The 20,016-nt window shown below is 35.5% G+C and overlaps 1 protein-coding gene across 1 annotated transcript; it reads left to right on the top strand.

Annotated features, from left to right (window-relative positions):
* Positions 1–1,592: 1,592 nt before the first annotated feature.
* Positions 1,593–18,235, top strand: LOC111423826 (SERTA domain-containing protein 2 taranis). Its single transcript, XM_023057200.2, has 3 exons — positions 1,593–1,736; positions 9,893–10,685; positions 12,882–18,235. Exons 1-3 carry the CDS (start codon positions 1,719–1,721, stop codon positions 13,133–13,135), a joined length of 1,065 nt encoding a protein of 354 aa, XP_022912968.1. The 5' UTR covers positions 1,593–1,718; the 3' UTR covers positions 13,136–18,235.
* The last annotated feature ends 1,781 nt before the right edge of the window (positions 18,236–20,016 follow it).

Raw genomic sequence — 20,016 nt, 5'->3', positions numbered from 1 at the left:
AACTTCTTCCAACTGTAAAACAATTGTTATGTGTTTTTTGTTCTTCAGCTTCAATAGAGAGGGGTATTCATAACATTTAAGCTCGTCCACATCAATGTGTGCAACAAATCAACTGATTTAAATCGGATGAACTATGGTCGAAACTAATGCTAAATCTTCTCTTTGAGTAAAAACAATGACTTCACTATCATTCCACAACATTTTCATAATAGTTAGTGTTTCATAAGTGTTAATTAATCAAATATGTCAAAAAAATGTTTTTCAACAAATATGAATTACATGATATTGTGAGTGTTGTAGTGATATGTTTTGTTATTGCCGGTTTGTTATGGTGTACGTGGTGATTTTTACTATTTTTAAACTTCTACCTTTCTTTATTGGACCAAGGGACATTACAAAACATTCTCATTGAGTAATAACATAGACTAATACTATCATTCATAATAGTTGATTAATCAAATATGTCAAAAAAAAGTTTTTATTTGAAAACTTTTCGTAAAGACTATACTTAAGTTGTTATAGTCCTGGTAAGTTGAAAAACAAGTTGTAGCCGCATCAAAAAACATCAATCCGATGTTTAGCGTTTAGGAAAGTTATTTGAATGATAAGGAATGTACTAGAATGTGTGTACGATGAATAAGAATTAAGAATGGTTTTATAACGGTTTTGGCAAAATTACGTATGATGATGACCGTAAAAGTAGCAAAATCATTAAAGATGGGTGAAAAATGAGGTTGGCGTCGAAACTAATGTTAAATGATAGAAGTATTGGATAATTCTCTTTACTATCATTCCATAACATTTTCATAATAGTTTATTAATCAAGTAATATGTCAAAAAAAATTTTTTTTGTTCGAAAACTTTTTGTAAACATTATACTGAAGTTGTGTACTAAAGCGTGATATTACGCAATGACTTTTTATAGTCCTGGTAAGTTGAAAAACAAGTTGTACCCGCATAGGTCGTTTTTGACAAAGTGCGCGCAAAACATCAATCCGATGTTTAGCGCTTAGGAAAGTTTATTTGCGTAGTTAGCGCGCGCGATTTAAAAAAAAACCGCTGGTACACAGCCGAAAATAATTTCGGTACGTGGTCGTGATAAAATTATATCTACACGCGTTGTGTTATATTATTAAATGCGGTTCGTTCGTTGGGAATATTTTCTGCCAAGTTTTCGTTTCGAGAACGAGCGTCGACCGACGAACGAACGACGCCGCTACACTCTCCCCACCTCTCGGAGCGGAGCGTAACCGCTCGCTCACTATTTTAAAATATAAGTAAGTTGACCGTGTGGAAAAAACTTTATAGAGGTCCTCGAATGATAAAATTCATTATTAGAATGATATTTTAAAGATTAACTTGATAAATTTATATTTGAAATTGAACGATAATTTGAAATTATAGCTGTAAAATAGAAAAATTTGAAAACGAAAGAAAATTATTTTTGTTAGCGTATACTGAAAATAATACGAGTACGAACGAACTGCGCCAGCATATTTCTAGAGAACCTAACCTTTCTGTTAAATGCAGGTGGGGCGAAGCGGTCCGATCTGAACCGATGTTTCACGAACGCGCACAGACCGGTCTTGAGCGCGGTCGGGCTTTAGACCGTATACTGCTCTGTCGCACGATAGTTGATGTCCCGTGTGAGTGACAGTGGATACTTCATGTGACATGTTGCACCACGCAACAATGACTACCCGAAGCCTCAACTAATCATGTGGTTTGAATCGCAGGTAAGCAATTTTTGATACATCTCGGTTCGTCCTAAATTTACCCTAAAAATAATCGGCTCGCTCGGGAGCCCCGATTTGCCCGTTTTAAACATAGAAGATCCGTCCGAAACCGACACGGATCCGTTGTGGAACGTTCTCGGAACCCTCTCGAACGGAAATCTACGCAAAACTTAACAGTTTTCATTTAGAAACAAACACTTCTTCGCTACACGTGACAACTGTCAAACTCGAGCTCGTTACCTATGCTATCTCCGCATGTGTTTTGTTTTGAAACGCGGGATCGCAGTGCATTGAAATGGTTTTGTGCCCAGTCGACCAAACGAAATAATGCGCGTCGCCTTATCGACGCTATGCGCACAACTTCGAGCCCTCGCTTTGGCCGACTATACATTTGTCTTGCGACCGAAGACGAACGATGGTGGTGGGGGAAGGCGCCAGTCAACTGTTTACGATTCCCAGCGCTTACCGCGATTTTCCAGTTTTTGAAAATTTTTCTGAAAAACTTTATTAAATTCATATTAATTTTAAGCTTTTCATATTTTTCAAATCTCTATATATATATATATGTTTTTTTTTTTTTAATTTAGTAATTCATATCTATAAACGCTTACGTACTATACACAGTCGTAGATAAGATACCGAACGAGGATCGTCTCGGAAAAATAAAATAAGCTTCGCGTCTCCTTTCAAAACTTTGTGCGTTTTCCGCCAAAACGAGGCGCTTTCGGCTTCTTGAGGTTGCCATGGTGACGACCCGGCGTAGGTGGAACCTATTCGTAGCTGACTCGAGCGGCACATGTTTTCAGATCACCGTCGTGGACGGAAAGCCCCCAATGTGAATGTCTATGTACTAAGATGACGCTTACTCGGGCTATATATCCTGGATCGTTCCAGTCATATACAGGGTGATTCATAAATTTGTGAATCAATTTCAATCTTGTTTTGGAGGGAAATTTTATTTATTTTATGATTTGTTGTTATTACAAACATTTTATTTGACCAATCAATTCAAAAACCGGGTTTCTCGCTTATTGGGACAAACTTACTGTAAATTATAATGATCGATGGAAAAAATCCCATGTAACAGTACTTCTGATCAAGACCTCACATTGCCTTATGTATTCTAATAACATAAAATCGTGTTGTGATAATACACGATGTTGGTGGTGGGGGGGGATGGTTTAGTTGAAGTCCGCGGCATGCTCTCCTGACAAACGGGGTGGCTAATTGACGCAACTGCTCCGAAACTCGCCGCGAAGTTCATTGAGAGCAGCACACCGGCTGCGTAGGGGGAATGTGAGGGGATAGGAGGGCGCGTAGTAGTAAGTAGTAAACAGAAGTTGAGCGAGCGGGTGCATGCATGCATGCACGAGAGGCGCGCGCTTTGCACGTACATATATCCCCGGAATACGTTTCGTATCTTTTGTCGCGCCGGAATTTCATTCACAAGCCGTCGAGGCACGGCGAAGAACGCAAACGTAACCCCTCCACCACCCCCACGGCGGGGGTTTCCCTTCGGGGTCGTCGCCTTCTCATCCTTTTCGATTGTGAGCGGTGTGCATAGATGGGTATGTCAATTCTCCACTTGCCACTATAAACTGGTGTGAATAAATCGAAATTGCCTTTCAAGTATCGTTTGAATTATATAGGGCAATAGTGTCACTACAATAATTGTATAATGAAGTTTATATTATCATAATCATGGTGATTTCACCACCAGTTTCGATCGCGACATTACCGGCCGGAACACGAAGGAGTATCGTTCGTCTCATTCATCGGGGCGGGCCTTGGGTCAGGTCAGTGTCGACTTTGATCCCGGTGATTGATGGAAGCCGCCGCCGGATCGCCGATTTATGAGATGTTTTTTATTATCGCCAGCCGGGGTCTTTATTTACCTCCCGCCACTGTCAGGGACCCGGTAGTAGTAGTAGTAAACAAACTGTACGCACTCGATTTGTGCGAGTTTCGTAGTCATTACGTCATACGCGAAACGAGGAGGGAAAAAAAGAAGCGAAATGTAATTAGACTGCTGACCCAGTCGCGCCGCTGACATCGTAATAGTCCGTTCGTTGTAATCGCAGGAACTCAATTTGTTGTCATTTCACTCTTTTTTTCCTTTTAAATGTTGAATCCACGTTAGTCATGAAACTGGTTTTGAAAATTCTATGGTGACTCAAAGATAGTTCATTAACATTACAAAGATCACCTCTACAAAGAGAACTTATCAGTTTTAATAATAAATCCAGAAAAGTGTTAGTTTGTAATTTTTTAACATTCCATTGCAAGAAATCCGATTGCAACACGTTAAGTCCCAAGTTCACTTCAATTTACTATTCTTTTCGTATTCGAGTCTCATTGAGGCCATGGCCAACTTCGCCGTCCGTGTACCGCTAGACACAACCTCTCTCTTTTGTGCTTTTCAACATTTTCCAAATCTCTTTTACTAAAAATACTTCCATATATAGTATGTAGAAAAAAAAAAATTATTCGTGGATGGGAATTCCTAAGCTTAGAGACTAAAAAGAATACTTCGTATTAATCTTATTAAAAACAAATTCGAAAGGTTTGAAAATTTTCCATTACGCGAGGCGTACTCTAGCGGTGAGTCGAACAATCGAAGCAGCTGTCATGTGAACCGAGAGAGGCAGCTTGGAAAGCCACGTGGTGTGGACGTCCAACATCCAACTCGGTCGAGCAGACGACTATCGGCCTTACGATAATAGCAGCCGCATCATCCCGACCAAAGTTATTTTTAGGTTATGAGTCTCGACGCTAACGGGCAATGAAATTTCGTTTCTCTTCGAAGCCCGTAGATGCGGGCCACCCAATCAACCGCAATTAGCAAAACGCAGTAATTCCCCCCGTACTTTGTTATCTACTCGTCGTCGTCAATCCGAATGCGGACGATCGAAAATCCCATGAAATAACAACAAAAACAACGTGTAGAAATCGATCCGGGGCGCTGCTGCTGTTGGAACTTTTTTGCGCTACGACGACGTCGGATTCGAGCGAGGAGGAAGAACAGGAAAGCTGAAATAGGCGACCATCTGCGCACTGCGCGCAACGTCTCTCTCTACACGGTTGAGAATCGCTCGCCTCGCGCATAAAACAATTGTGAAACGCCGTTCCCCTGCTCGGGCCCCACGGCACGCCGCGAGATAAGAGAAAACGAGGCGGCGTTTGCCTTGCTCAGTCGGCCGCTGGATGGCGACGCGATCGCTTCCGAACTCAGCCGATCATAAGATCGTAGAAACGTTGTATAGGAAAAAAACAACTGCCAATCTGTCACTGCCGTCTATGATGTCGAGAGGCGCTGTGGAACGTCACGTGACCTCTCACTAACTCACTTGTTTGAATGCGTACACGTGGATTGGAGCTTGATGTACAAACACGCATATTGATAATATGATTTGAAAATATGTTGCTCAATTTGGAAAATTTTTTAGTAAATACTAAATAAACTTTTTGTGACGAATTAGTAAGCATTGGAACAATGGCTCTAATTATTACTTTATACAAGTTCTAAGGTTTTATGTTATAACGTAAATGTTTATAAATTCTTTATGCTTCGTTAGCTCTTTTATAAAACAACCCATTTTGTTTTCATGGCGGTAGACCAAATATAATTTTATATGTGTAATTTTCATTTCGGACAAATTGATCATCAACAGGATGATTAAATGATAAAAAATCAAATTAGTAAAGCAATTACAAAAAGTGAGGTTATGTGATAACCGCGTCAATTAACATCGGAAATTTTTGAAGTTGATTAATCGCAATCTCCCTTAGTTTTTAGGGATACTTTTACAATCTTTTTTTGTGTCTATCTTTTTGTATGGTGAAATAGACGTAAATGGGGAACTTCATTCTATCCACATAGTCTAACTGTGGTATGTTGGTTGTTTAATGTTTCTGTTCTATTCCGTTTTCCACAGTTGGAGGGTTCGGCAGTATTGATATCGGATATTTTGGAGCGAGTAGGCGTAGCTGCGCAGAACATAGACGCAAAAGCGGCGTCGCTACGCCGACGTCGTCATGTACACTTTGAAAAATCCAAAAACCACGCTTTCGAAAGGATGTGGTGGTCGTCTAGCTTTTTTCCAGAGGGATCGTACCGTTTTTCGAGGACTACGTCGAAAGCGCCTTATTATTTTTCTCGTCCGATAGACGCTAAATAAATTAGAATCGCGACGACCGCGCGGCGGCGTTACTGGCGCCGACGCGGCGTTGGTGGGGGGACGCCGACATCGCCATTGGACGGTTGCCATGGCGACGCGCCTACTCGCAAAAACAAAATCCGGCCCTGGCCCGCTAGATTTTCTCCGTTCGAAACGTTCTACACGTACGGAGCGCGCTTTCCTCCTTCTTTTTTTCTTTTTTTTTACGTAATTACTTTTCGTTTATCTTTCGTGCGACGTGGGAGACGTTTTTGCCGCGGAGGGGAAGGATAGAGGGCGCTCCGAATATATTTTCGGACTCACTCTACGACGACGCTGTCGTCCCTCCTTCTCGTACACGAATGGATTAATACATCGAAAATAACAACCCGTGGCTATTGAGAAAAACTTTTTTATTATTCACTTCGACTTTAACCTTTTTTTATTAGAATATGTCATCAAATATATTGCAGCTAATCGCACCTCCTCTACATAAATAAAAATCATATTGTTTATGATTAAAATGAGAATCGATTACTATATTATATATATTTTTTTTCTTGTTAGTCAGCATTACAGAGAACGTTGTTATCGACCGCTGAAATCCATAACCTATTTTTACACAGTACACAGAGCGGTAATCGATAATATTAGTGACGTAATGTTGGTTCAAAAATTTAAATAAATATAAACGAGTACAATGAGAAGAGGGTTGATTCGATATTTTTCTGAAGATTCGAAATATGACGAAAAACAACGGAAAACTTTATTAATTTATGGAAGGAGCGTCTCGTGGAAAATTTCCACGGCTGGCAACCCTCCGCGCATAAAGCGCATGCGCTTATTTTACTCCTCCCTCTTTGCTTTCGTGGGTTTCTGCTACCCTTATCTCCGTCGGTAGTCCCCAAACTGTGGAGCCTCTTCATCGTGGCGGATCGGAGGGCCGTAAAAACGGTTATTGCCGGAGTTTTTGTTTTGTGTCTTGAAAAAAGTTTTTCCGGCACGAAATTGAATCTTAGTCGTCTACCGTTTTAGTTTTATGGACAACATGAAAACGCCAAATGAATCCCTTCTATACAAGACTAAAATGGCTTTTTAATTACTATGATGAAGAAACTATGAATTTAATATTTTATGACAATCTTGTAAATAAATAAACTTAATTCAAACAACTTATTAATGACTCCATCATTCAAAATCTACTGGAGGGTGAAAAGATCTTCAATCCCTTGTGATTATAAGGGCGAACTGTGTAGTTCAAAAACAGGAAACAGAAGTCGGGAGGGGTTCCCCTTTTTGAGAACCCCTGTACGATTTAGAGATAGAGGACGTCGGTAGAGAGAGGAAGGGGGCGCTGTCGGGGAAAAGGGGGCGCGGACCCCTCGTAACCGACTGCCGGGAGGGCTGTCACCCCAACCAGGGCCCCGGACCTGGGCCCCAAATGTTAATCCCTCTCCGCTGCTCCCTCTCGTCCCTTATCCGCCACCGCCGCCCCCTTTTCCCGTCGCGCGTTTCCCTCCCCGTTCGACCCCTTTCGCGCGCGCTCTCTCCCCCTTTTCACCCCTCCCGCTCTTCGCAGCCCCGTAATGAAAATACTGTATTTTAGCTTTGACTCATTTCGAAATTCATCCCTCGCCCAGAGTTCTGGGGACGCGTTCTAAAATGTATTTTATTTCTGTAATTCGTAAAAAGACACCGCACCCCCATCCAGAAACTGGGGGGCGCTCTACGTAATTCGAGAAATAGAAAGGAGGGGTGGATTAGGAAAAATAAGTTTTTGTTTGATGGATAGTTCTTTGTTGCCTATGCATATATTTAATTTTCAAAAATTATTTGGATATTTATTCGAATAGGTGTAAATTTATATTATCCATAGATAATTTTGAAGTCATTATAGATCGTTTAGTTCGGTTAAACTCAAATTACGAATTGGTTTCTACGAGTTTAACGCATGATTAATTTCGTATCATCCCTCAATTAGCTCATTTAAGATAAATGTTCCGCTGAAATTTCTGTTGGAACTTTTAAAAAGTAAAACTGGTTTTTGAATTTTTTTTTGGGTCTGAAAAGGAAAAAGGCTGATTGTTGCTATTTTCGAGCAACCCCTATATTTCCTGGTGTGGCATATGGCCTGGGGATTGGGAAGAAGAGGGATCCTTTTTTTTTTTGAATGACACTCCGTATGGGCCGAGGCAGGCAACAACTGTCGTCGTCCTCGACGCCTGAGGACGACGTCCCGCTGAGAACGCTTCAGAAGCGGGTAGAAAAGGGACAAAAAATGTTTTCGGATCCCAGATGCCTATGCGGGCCTCGGTCTTCTCTCGAAAATTACCTGTAGCCTTCTCTCCTCTTTTGACCGTCTCCTCCTTACCTGTGGCTTCAGGTAGAAGAAGATTTTTTTTGATACGCCGCTTTTACAGTCGCCGGTTTGGGATTTGAGTAGGTTTTGGGGTACACTTATAATTTTTCTTTAATAATTTTATAAAACCGTTACATCATTAGGGTTTTTCAGAAAGTTTTCAGAAAAGCCCAATTTTATAAAATTAAAAAGTGAATAAAATTATAATAAAAAGAATAAATTTCTATATTAAAATATTTTCTCATCGTTATCCGAAAATCTCTCCAGGAAACTAAGACTTCATCGTTTTATATATAAATGAAGAAAAAGAGTTGTTGGGGGACCTGTACGTTTCGGTTGGTTGAGTCTTCGTCGTGCGAGAGAGAGAAAGAGAAAAGGGGGGTCGTCGGTCTCCCTTTGGTTAAAAGAAGAAACGTAGTTCGGTGTTAAAGGCAAAAGACGACGAACGAAAGAACGAAACGAACGCTGGCTGCTTCGTTATAGAGCTATAGATAATTTCACAAGGTGTGCTGGAATAAGCAAGCTAACCTTGGACGGTTTCTCAGGCGGAGTGAGCGGCCTTCGGTCGACCGGACATCGCATCGCAGTCTCGGGCCACCGGCAGGAAAACAACTCCGAATAGAAAGCTGCGCCATTATATAAAGCCGTGGCAGCTAAATCCAAGTCTCTTTCGTTGTTGTTGTTGGTACAAGGCGGCCCACTCTACTCTCTAGAACGACTTTTGCCGTTTCGTTCGTTCCTCGGAATCACATTACGTTGATTTCGTTGTTTATTAGAAAATCAATCATGAGATTAATTTCTACTTTTATTATTTATTCGCATATATTAATTCGCTTTTTAGTACGTTTTATTAACATGAGTTTAACGATCTTTTGGAATATTAATCTATATTAGAATTTACTAGTTTTACTTGATAACATTGTGGTTGATAAGCTATAAATAACACTTCTAAATTATTGTTAATTGAAGTTCTACGTCCATTTTTGAAACATTTTCAATAACATAAAGTAAATGTTATTGATCCTCAAACGACTTAGTTAACATGAGTTACCAAGGAATGTGTAATGGTTAAGAATTCAAAGGATTATTTTTAATATAATAAAGGAAGAAGATAGAGATCATGAATTTGGTTCTAGATACAAACCCTCTCTTTACCTTGGGAACAACTATATGCTTGGACCGCACAATTAATTGCTGGCGTTTATATCTTTAGGTTTTTAACCATTAAATATGGACTTACAACAGTTATTTAGCATAAACATGTAACACCAAAATACTTTAGTGACACCAAATATCAAATATCACCAAATACTAAATCGAAAATTTTATGCCTATTTCAAACTGCTTATATCAAACCTTATTTCCTTGAGAAGTTTCATCTTAAGTTGATTTCAGAGTTTTTGAAAGTTTTTAATCAATAAAGAACAAATTAATTAACGCTGAAATCCGCGAAATCGATATCGGCTTAATAGCTGTAATAGAATAATAAACACACTGTGTAACGCAAATAATTACTCGAATTTAGATCTAACGTCAACTGGGAAAAGCTAATAATTATTATATCATTTGTAATGACTGACCAGTTTTCTAGGGTGTTATGCTAATGAGGTTGAAGTAATTATTTTTGGTTTTTTTTTTAGAATTGTGCCATGATGGGTTTGCAGGCGACAACAGGAAAACGCAAGTTAGAAGCAGCAACAGCCCCCGGTGAGTCAAGTCCAGCAAAGTCAGGACGATGGGAAGTGGAAGATTGTATAGCAAGGCTACAAGCGGTGGCCGTACCGAGCGACCCGTGGCGTTCACCAACGCCAGCATTGGCGGCCACCCTCCTTTCCAACGACGACTTCGACGACGAAGACGAATTCGACGACGAGCTTTCGGACGATGGTACCAGCGTACCAGATCCGGCCCATTACAATGCTCAGCAACCAACCCCAGCCCCGTACCATCGATACCATCACCATCATCCGACCAACGATTACTACCATCAGTACTACCAACCTCCGCAACAAACGATACGTTGCGAGGAAAACGGAAAATCGTACCTGGAGCTGGGCGCTTCGCCTCCGATTAGGACGCGGTGCTGTGACGGTAGGACGCATTGGTGTCATGTGCCCTGCTACCGTCAGCGGCGGCTCGCTGTGTTGAACCTTTCGATGTGCAAACTGGCGCGGTTTAGACAGTGCACGGACCCGTCGTTACGACGATCGGTGCTCATTTGCAACACCCTGAGGAAAATCGAGCGCGAGATGGAATCCGAACCACCCGAACCATCTTCCTGCTATCAAACCCTTCCCGAGATGACGCCGCCGAGTCGACTATGTCCCGTACCCGAAGTTAATCTATACGAACAAAGTTTAAGGGAAATGACTTCTCAATCTGGACGGGCAACACCTTTTCCACAAAATACAACTGATACAGATTCAGGAATAGGTAAGAATCAAATAATTTACTTTTTAAAAATAACTTGTAAAGTAAAAAATGTTACATTTGAATTACTTATATCAATAAAAAACAGTTTTTTGAACTAGATTTGATTCAGTAATGCTAACATACTACAACAAAGATATGCTATGATATGCTATGTTTGATTTCCAAGTTCTAAGCGCTTAACGCTGTAAATAATGTATCTAAAAGCTTTATATGCTAACAAATCAGTCCATATACTAATGAAAATAAAACATTAAAAATTACATGTAAAAGAATATCCAAAAGAATTCTCCATAAATTTATCATCGTTTATTTTCACATTACGAGGGGTAATAACTACTAATGAGATACTAATAATAATAGTGGTTTTAAGAATACTTGTCCTTTTTTCATTATTTAAGAAAAATTATAAGAAAATCAATGCATTATGTGTTGCCTAACCGATTGATAGATTATTTAATAAAAGTAATTTAACATTTTCTAATTAAAGATTTAAACATTAATTCACTTTAAATTGTTAGTGTTTATTATTTATAATACTAAATATAAAAATGAGTATGAAAAAAGTAAAAATTTAAAAATTTGAATTATTAGTGCGCCATCTAATGTTTCTTAAACAAACTACTAAACGTCCTTTCATTTTTAATAATTACTTTTTATGTATATTAATTATTTGTAATATAAAGGTAATTAAATCGATATCGAAAAATAGAATTTTTTGATTTAAATAAATATATAATTCGTTATTTATTTCTATGTGAAGATAAAGTTTTTTTACGTACGCCATCTGTCGTTTTATGAACAAACTCCCACGCGTTATTTATTTAAGATTTTTAACATTTTCTATATTTTTTTTAGCTTTTTATTTATGAACGTATTTAGTTATTGCGCAATCAATACAATTGTGTATAAAAAAGTTATTAAGCGGAGTTATTAAATTTAAAACTAAACGTCAATTCATAAAATATGAAAACACACAATACACAATTTAAAATTTTTTGATATTCAAACTTTTTATTTATTTATGTACTCACAATATTTATTATAAAATTATTCAATCAAAAAAAATGATTTAGTAAAATGAAGTTTTTTAATTCAATGATAAATATTCAACAATTTAATGCTGAATAACAACTAAAACTAGAACTAACACTATTAATATTAGACCTAGAGAAGTACAGCTAAATCTGAATTTTTCTAGTTCTAGGTCTAGTTTTAATTGTTATTAAGCGCTAGATATTCTAGATTCGAAGAGAATACCTTCGTATTGATTAATAATTTTTTTTTAATTTTGTAAATTTCTTCTTTATGGCACATTACTCACCCCATCTAGCGGCAACCACCTATAATATTAAATAGTATCTTTGACAGTTTAAAATCGCCGTTTGTATTTCTTCCTAAAATAGTGAATTTTTAAAAAGATAAAGAAAATGAAGAAAAATTTTTAAAAGAAAAATGTTATTGAATCAAATCAACCCATCAAAATACATTTTTGGACACACATACTATTTATTTAAAGTGATTAAAGTTCTTGGTAGAAATTATTCTCAAATTTGTAAGTAAAGAAAACATAACCTCCCGTCAATTTGAACTATTTGCGGATTTAAATAAACAGGGGTGTTTATTAAAACAAAAATACAGTAAGTCGATTTTTTCTAAGCATAAAGTGTTTATTTATGAGTTGTGTTTGGAAACAACATTGATAATTAATTTTTTTTCTCAATTTTTTATATCTGTTAGTCACCCCATCTAGCGGCAATCATATCAAGCTATATTAATAGTATTTTTGACAGTTTACAATCTTCGCTTGCGATTCTTTTTAAAATAGTGAAATTTTACAATTAAAAAGTGTTATTGAATCAAATCAACTCATCAAAGTACGTTTTTGGACTTTTCATACTGTTTACTGAAAATGATTTAATTCGGATTTAGCCGTTTTAAGAGAGACATACGGCTAAACCCGAATGTTTCTAGTTCTAGGACTAGTGTTAGTTCTACTTTTAGTAGAAGGAGAGGATTTATGGTTAGTTCTAGTTTTAGTTCAATGATAAATATACAACAATCTAGCACGGAATAGCAATTAAAACAAGAAATCTTCTCTGGGAATACCCCAAGTTTATCTATGAACTGGGAATAGGAACAATTTGAGGAATGACCTAAGTTGGATTCTACCTAAGATAGAACTTTTTCATTTTTCAGGTGATGATGAAACAACTAGACCTATAAATTGGAGTTCTGTCCTAAATTTAACCTCACAAACAGACCTCGAGTCTTTGAACAACAATGATCTGTACGCCGAGTTGGGACTCGGCGGAGATACTCAGGAATGGTCGGCGTCCAGCGGAAGTCATCTGATGACGACGACGACGACGTCCACGACGATGGTAACGACGCCGAGTCGACAGGAGTACGAATGGGATGGTTTTATACAGGTCCTAGTAGGTGGCTCGTAGCGCCAGCCGTTTTAGAGCTATTCAGCTCTCCACTCAGGTTGTGATTTAACTTAATATTACATACTAAAAAAAGACTAGTGCAGTACAGGAATTGTGCAGCTAATTGTTGACTGTTTTTATTTTTATAACGTTTTTTACGGTAGAAGGAACGGTCGGTCATATTTGATGGTCACTTTAACACATTGTGTGTGTAACGCACTCGATGATTTAAAAAGAAACCCAAGAAACCTTTTAATCCATTTAAGCATTAGATTTTTTTAAGAAATTCTGGTGCACTGGTGCTACGAGACGCATTTTTCTTTAACTTTTTTTGGTTCTTTATTTTAATTTTTGTTTCACTCTCTGATCTCTAATTATTATTGTTTTTGTTTATAATCCTTAGATTACACTTTTTAAATAATCTTAATTTGAATATAAAAGTGTTTTACTCAAATATTTTTTTACATTAAAAAAATTTACACTTTTGTAATCAAATTCAAACAATTCTTTTTAATTTTATACTTTAAAAATACTCTTTGAAACTAAAAAATAAACAGAAATTACAGTAGTAGTAAAATGGCTGTGTTTTTGTATAAAAAAATTTTAAAAAAACCCAAAAAAAATTTATTAAAATTAATTAATCTAAGGGTTATAAACATTTTTCTTTGTTTTAATTTAAATCTTAAATGAGTAATAATTTTTTTGTACCGTAAAACCCGCTCAAACTTGGAAGATGATATTTAAAAATAGTGGTGTTACTTGACCCATCCTGGGCATTCCTGTTGTACATAATACTGTAAAAAAAGTGAGAGAGATTTGTAAAAGTTGTAAATAAGAGAAATGGAAGAAGTAAAAAAACACTTAATAGGCTATATATATATGTATATAAATCTATATGTTACGATATATATTTTAAATTGTGTGAATTTTATCGTTACGGTAAAAAACGAAAGAGAGAGTAATGAAGATTATACAAGTTAAAACAATTAATGAAAATCATTTTTTTTTTCGAGGAAAATCTGCGAACAGTACCCCCTACTTTTTACTCCCAAGCTGCCAAAATCTTTGTTGTCTTATAGCTTAAATGAAAAAAAAAGTTTTGTTTTAAATAATAATGTAATGTCTTCCGTAAGTCAACATTGTGTTCCTGAACTTAATTTTTTTGTCACACTATTTTTGTAAGATTTTTTTAAGGTCGATAAATACTTACAACAATCCTAAAAAATAATGTTCCAATACTTGATCGATTTAAATAACACAAAATTAAATTAGAAGTGATCCTTTAATACCATTGAAATTAAAGTTTAACAAAAAATGTAATGGTCATATTTCAAATACAGTTATTATTTTATACTTTTGATGTTTATGTTAAATTTCGTTTATATTAAAATAGTAATTTGATTATATTTTAGGAAATTTAGATTGTTTAAAAAAACGAAAATAAGTACTTTGTACATAAAGTAAGGAATAAATTCGATTAAAATTCGCGGAATATGCGGACAAAAAAATCCTCAAACAACCAAAAGAAACCATTTTGAAACGGCATATGGAGTTGATTATAAAGCTCAAAAAATGGTTCAACAATATGAAGAGAAACAAGTACTCTAGAAGTTGAAACTTACACAGTAACTGTATTAATCAATCATCAGTAGAAAGTGGAGAACCAGTGTTGGTGAAGTTAGTTTCATCAAATTTTAGTTCGTTAGAACGGGATTTATGCAAAAAGAGGAACGAAGGGAATTTGATACAAATTTAAAACGGTGGTAAAAACAACGAAGGAAGATATTTATATATACAGGAGTTTCTAAATTGATACGAAAGATTTCAAGGGTGATCTTTTTGTTCAAAACCCCTCCTTATCCAAGTTATAGCCCTCTAAAGTTAAGGGAAAAAATCTGCAACTTTCTTGTCTCTTGACATTTTACAACTAACAAATTGTTAGTTTGATCAAAAAATAAAATAATGCTGAGATTACAATTTGACATAACTTCATTTCTTTGAACCAATCTCTGAATTAATTCACTTGAGCCTATTTTTTTCTAATCAAACTAACAATTTTAGAAGAAAATGTTAAGACACAAATAAGTTGCATATTGAATCCCTCTATTTAAATCAAAAAGTTTTTAAATAGCAAAATGTAAACGCATTAAAAAGATGTGATGCGAAGTATTATAGGGCTTATTTTTTCAGCCCCTTGTAATAACATTTTCCGGTTACAAAAATCGTCAAAAAGTGTCATTTTCTTAGAAACTAAATTTCATTCTTCTAAATTCCTCCACAGTGGATTTATTAAATAAAAACAATTTTTTCCCCTTAACTTAGAGTGCTGTAACTCGGTGGGGAAGGGGTTTTGAACAAAAAGTTATATGAAAGACACCTCTTAATTTTTGCTGAAAAGTCGCTCCTTGAAATATGTTATTTTAATTAACGCTTATTTTTTGAGATAAAATTGGAATGTACAGGTATCCCAAAATTGAGTTACATATTCTGAGTGTTTTTCATGTAGCACACCCTATGTTGGTATTCAGCTGTCTTTGAAAAATAGCTGTTAAAAAACTACTGTTATTTTATTTCAGTTAAAAGATAACATTGTTTTATCTTAACATTCTAATTTTCTACTAAATTAAATGCTGAAATCGAACCCCTCATGCCTGGTGGTATACCAAACAATCAAAAAAATACATGTTGGACCCTAATATTGGTTCTTCTAATTCTACTTTTTAAATCGCAAAGTACTTCAGGTTTAGTTTTGTATACAATATTTTTGAGATAACCCCATAAAAAATAATCCAAAGGATTGAGATTGGGGGACCTTGGTGGCCATTCAATTGATCCACAGTTTCCAATCCATCTTTTGGGAAATGCTACTTCATCGAAATATTGCTTAATCTTAACTGCATAAAGTGGTAGTGCATCATTTTGCATTAACCTTAAATTATTGCCATTTTTTTCAAAGACAGCTGATTATCGATATGATAAATCATTCTCATTTAAAAATTTCAACTTAACTCAATTTTATCTCAAAAAATGCGCGTTAAATAACATAACATAGATGTCTGTATGTTTTTTGAAAGAATTTTCCCCGAATTTTAAACAAATTTATTCCTTACTTTATGTATACAATGTATAAAGCGGTAAATGTCGTTTTTGATGAGTCATCAAAATTAATTCTATGGTTATCAACAATATTCCCAGAAAAAAAAATTGTTGTGGAACACTTTACACAAAGTACTTTGGTTTATTTGTGTTTTTTTTTTAATTATCATCAACTTGGAAGTGATGTCACACTTTATGGCAATAAGTAGAGCGACATATCCGCGAATTCGTTCAACAATCTAAGTTTTCTTTACACACAGTTATATTATTAGATAATTTAACTTTTCTTTTTGCTTCTGCCAGAGCTCATACACATTTTCCATTCATTTCTTGCTAATTGAACGTTCTGACCAAGTTCACAGTACTTTAGGTAGATTCTTCAATAAAAATCGTAAAATTTTTAGATTATTTCTTTAATTGCTAATAAAGAATCACTTCAAATACTTTTTAGTGTTATTTAAATACAAGATCTTGTATAAATTAATCTTAAATCAACCATTTAACATAGTCACCATTTACTTTATCACAACCTTACCAACAATTTTTTTTTAATTTGATTTAATTAATTTTTTGCAGATTGTTGTAAGTGTTAAAATTGTATCTTTAAAGTTACCGTCAATTACTACAATCTTTTTTTATGTGTAACTTACAACTTTTAATAAATGTATCCTGTAAGGCAGCATGGGAGCGAGCAATTCTAGTCCTTATCATTGGCCATTAAAAGCTAAGAAGTAAGTGAGCCAGTATTATTTTGCTAATAAAAAAGGGTGTTATTGAGCACGCCACTTTTATTTAAATAAGAAGGGGATTGTCTATAACGTTACTTAAATTATTTTAGAAAGTAAATTAATTACAAATGATACTCGTTCAAAAAAACCGTCCTTTAAAAAAAAACTTCTTAGATAAATGGCGTCAATGATTTTTTTTATTAAGATGATGAAATGAAATAAAAAAAGTAATATATCTGATAGCGTACACCATAGGTAGTTAATTTTTTACGTTCGTTATTAATTAAAAAAAAATTTGAGAAAAAAAATATTCATTCTGTCTTGCCATGACCACATTATTTCCTAATTAATAATAATTGATAAGAATCGGAGATGTTTTTTTTTTAATGTTTTAACACAAATTTTAAGTTCTTTAAAAATATCTTCGATTCAAAAATATTAAAAGGCTATAAATAAATTAATTGAATCAAGTAAGAAAAATAACAAATAGTTTAAAATAAAAAAAAAACATATTTTGGAATTGCATTAAAATAAAAAAACGAAAACCTACTTTATAAAACAATTAAAGAAAAAGAAAAACAATACAAGGGCACAATTGAAGTTAAAAAAGTAAATAAAAAAGAAAACTGTTAATATATAAGAAAATAACAAATTGTTGTGGTGCATTAAGTAAAACTTTACTTTGTTGAGATTGCAATTTTATTATTACAAAAAAAAATAATTATAAAGTAATATGGAAATAGCTTGGAAAAGAAAATGATAATGGGAAAACATAAGGCAATCAATTATTATACAGTTTTTTAAAGACAAAAATAGCTGTGTTTTTATTCTAAAGATGCGAATATGAAAAAAAGGTGAAATAAAAGTGTGGAAATGAGAGAAGAAAAAAATTAAGTAAAAAATTAAAATAATATATGCACAGAAAAAGTTTTAAAATATTTTGATAAGATTGCAATAATTTGAAACGATTGTTTCTAAAAAAAAGAAAATGGAAAAAAAAGGCGTTGCGTCGAAAGAAACGGTCCTGAAATCGGGAATCCGCCCCCCAACTTTTTAAACCAAATTTATTTATTAAGAGATATAGACACAACGATATTCGCACGGCGGCAATCTTTTCCGGACCGTTTCGCTCGACCGTGGCATTTAGGCGTTTAAGAGAATTAAAAAAGTACTTGTACTTCGTCCCACATCGACGTGAGGTCAATAATAATTACGTACAACACTCAATGTGTGCAAGTAACATGTGATATCATGTAATATGTTAGTGTTAAAAATAAATCGGTATATATACATATTATCTCAAAATTCTTTTTATTAACCTTAATATATATCAATAAGGGAGTGCTTTCACCTTAACAAAAAATTGATTCATGATTCAGGTAAGTATGACACAATCATAACCCAACTAATACAGAAAGCCCTACTATTTACTACCACTTGGTGCAGAAGCAGAGGGCTTGAAGGCAGAACGATTAACCTCAAAACAGAAGTCAAATATCTCGGGGTAATACTAGACAGGTGAGGAAAAAAGCCATTATTGTCTAAATCTGCCGGAGGTCTCTTGGGAATACGTAGCAATAATCAGACCCTTGGTCGGCTATGCCTCACTTGTTTGGTGGCCAAAAACAAATCATAAGACAGCACAACAACAGCTAGCAGAAATCCAGCGGTTAGCATGTTTTAATATAAGGGGTGCAATGATATCTTGTCTCACATCATACTCGATCTCATATCACTTCATTTATACAAAAGGACGCAGCTTTAAGTGCCTTATCACTGAAAACATGGTCTTCACTCAAGTTGATGCAAGGTAATCTTCCCGAAATTCTCAAAAACCCATGTCTAAACCACTTGATTGAAATTGAAACGTCGTATAAGGTCATATTTAGAAGCAGGGATGATTGGACGAAGGGTGAGTCTCAACTTAAAAGAGGAGTCCTTGTCTGGTACACCAATGCTGCAAAGACAGTTGGATCTGGAGTAGGTATGGGCATTAGTGGACCAAATAGTCGTATTAAATTGCCCCTCTGTTCGGACATAACCATTTTTCAAGCAGAAGTTCTGCACCGTTTTGAACCTAGAAAAGGAACTGATCAGAAAGTGTATCATATCAGCAAAATGAGAGAACTCGCTAGGGGCGATGTTACTCTGTGGTAGGTTCTAGGTCACAGAGAATTGAGGGCAATGAAAAGGCGGACAAGCTGGCCAAAGAGGCAGCGAAAACGTCCTTTATAGGACCACAACCCGCTTCATCAATAGTTGATCAAGGTCTCCCATCAATAGTTGGGAGACCTCAAAGGTAGCCTTACGCTGGAAAAAACTTCCAGCTTCCAACTTCCGGTGAGGAGACGGTTCCACTCCCGGTAGCAATAATAATATTATATCAATCAATTTAGTTAATTATTTAAAAAGAAATTCTTCTTTAATGCCTTAATGACTTTTTTCAAAACGTTAGCAGACATTTCCGAAATTCTAGAATGAATAACATCATTCCACAAAGAAACCGCTTCAACTTTCTTTCTCTGATCATTACACATCCTAGTTTTACGATGTTTAGTACACAAAAACGTTTTCATCTCCGTACTAGTGTTACTTCTAGTTTTTATTGTCGGAAATGCTAAGAGATCTATAAAATTCGTGTTCTCTTTCTTGGGTTGGGTCGTTAGCTTATGTTCTAAAACTTCTTCTAGATCTGAACCTGAGAAATAATGATTCTCTCGATGAAGAAGACTTGGAAAGAAACCGTGAAGGTAGTTTAGAAGTGGACGGTTCAGGGATAGGAGATGGTGCATGCATATACTATGTATAAGCTTGAAGAAGAATTGTTTGCAAGAAGAGTCATAGCCAGAGTGTTGTATTGAATATTTAAAACATAAGTATTTAACAAACTTCTTTTGAATTCTTACAATCCTGGATATGTACGTTTGTTACTGCGAGCACCAAACGACACTGCAATAGTTAAGAGTACTGTAAACGAAAGCAAAGTGCAGTATTTTGATTGTAGTAACACTTGTAAAAGAACTTGAGGATCTCTTCACAAAACCTAGCATTCGCAAAGCGTTGGATATCATCAAATTG

This window comes from Onthophagus taurus, chromosome 7 (assembly GCF_036711975.1).
Source record: "Onthophagus taurus isolate NC chromosome 7, IU_Otau_3.0, whole genome shotgun sequence".
NCBI lineage: Eukaryota > Metazoa > Arthropoda > Insecta > Coleoptera > Scarabaeidae > Onthophagus > Onthophagus taurus.
The sequence above is the reverse complement of the archived record's forward strand: the minus strand, read 5'-3'. Positions and strand labels throughout refer to the sequence as shown.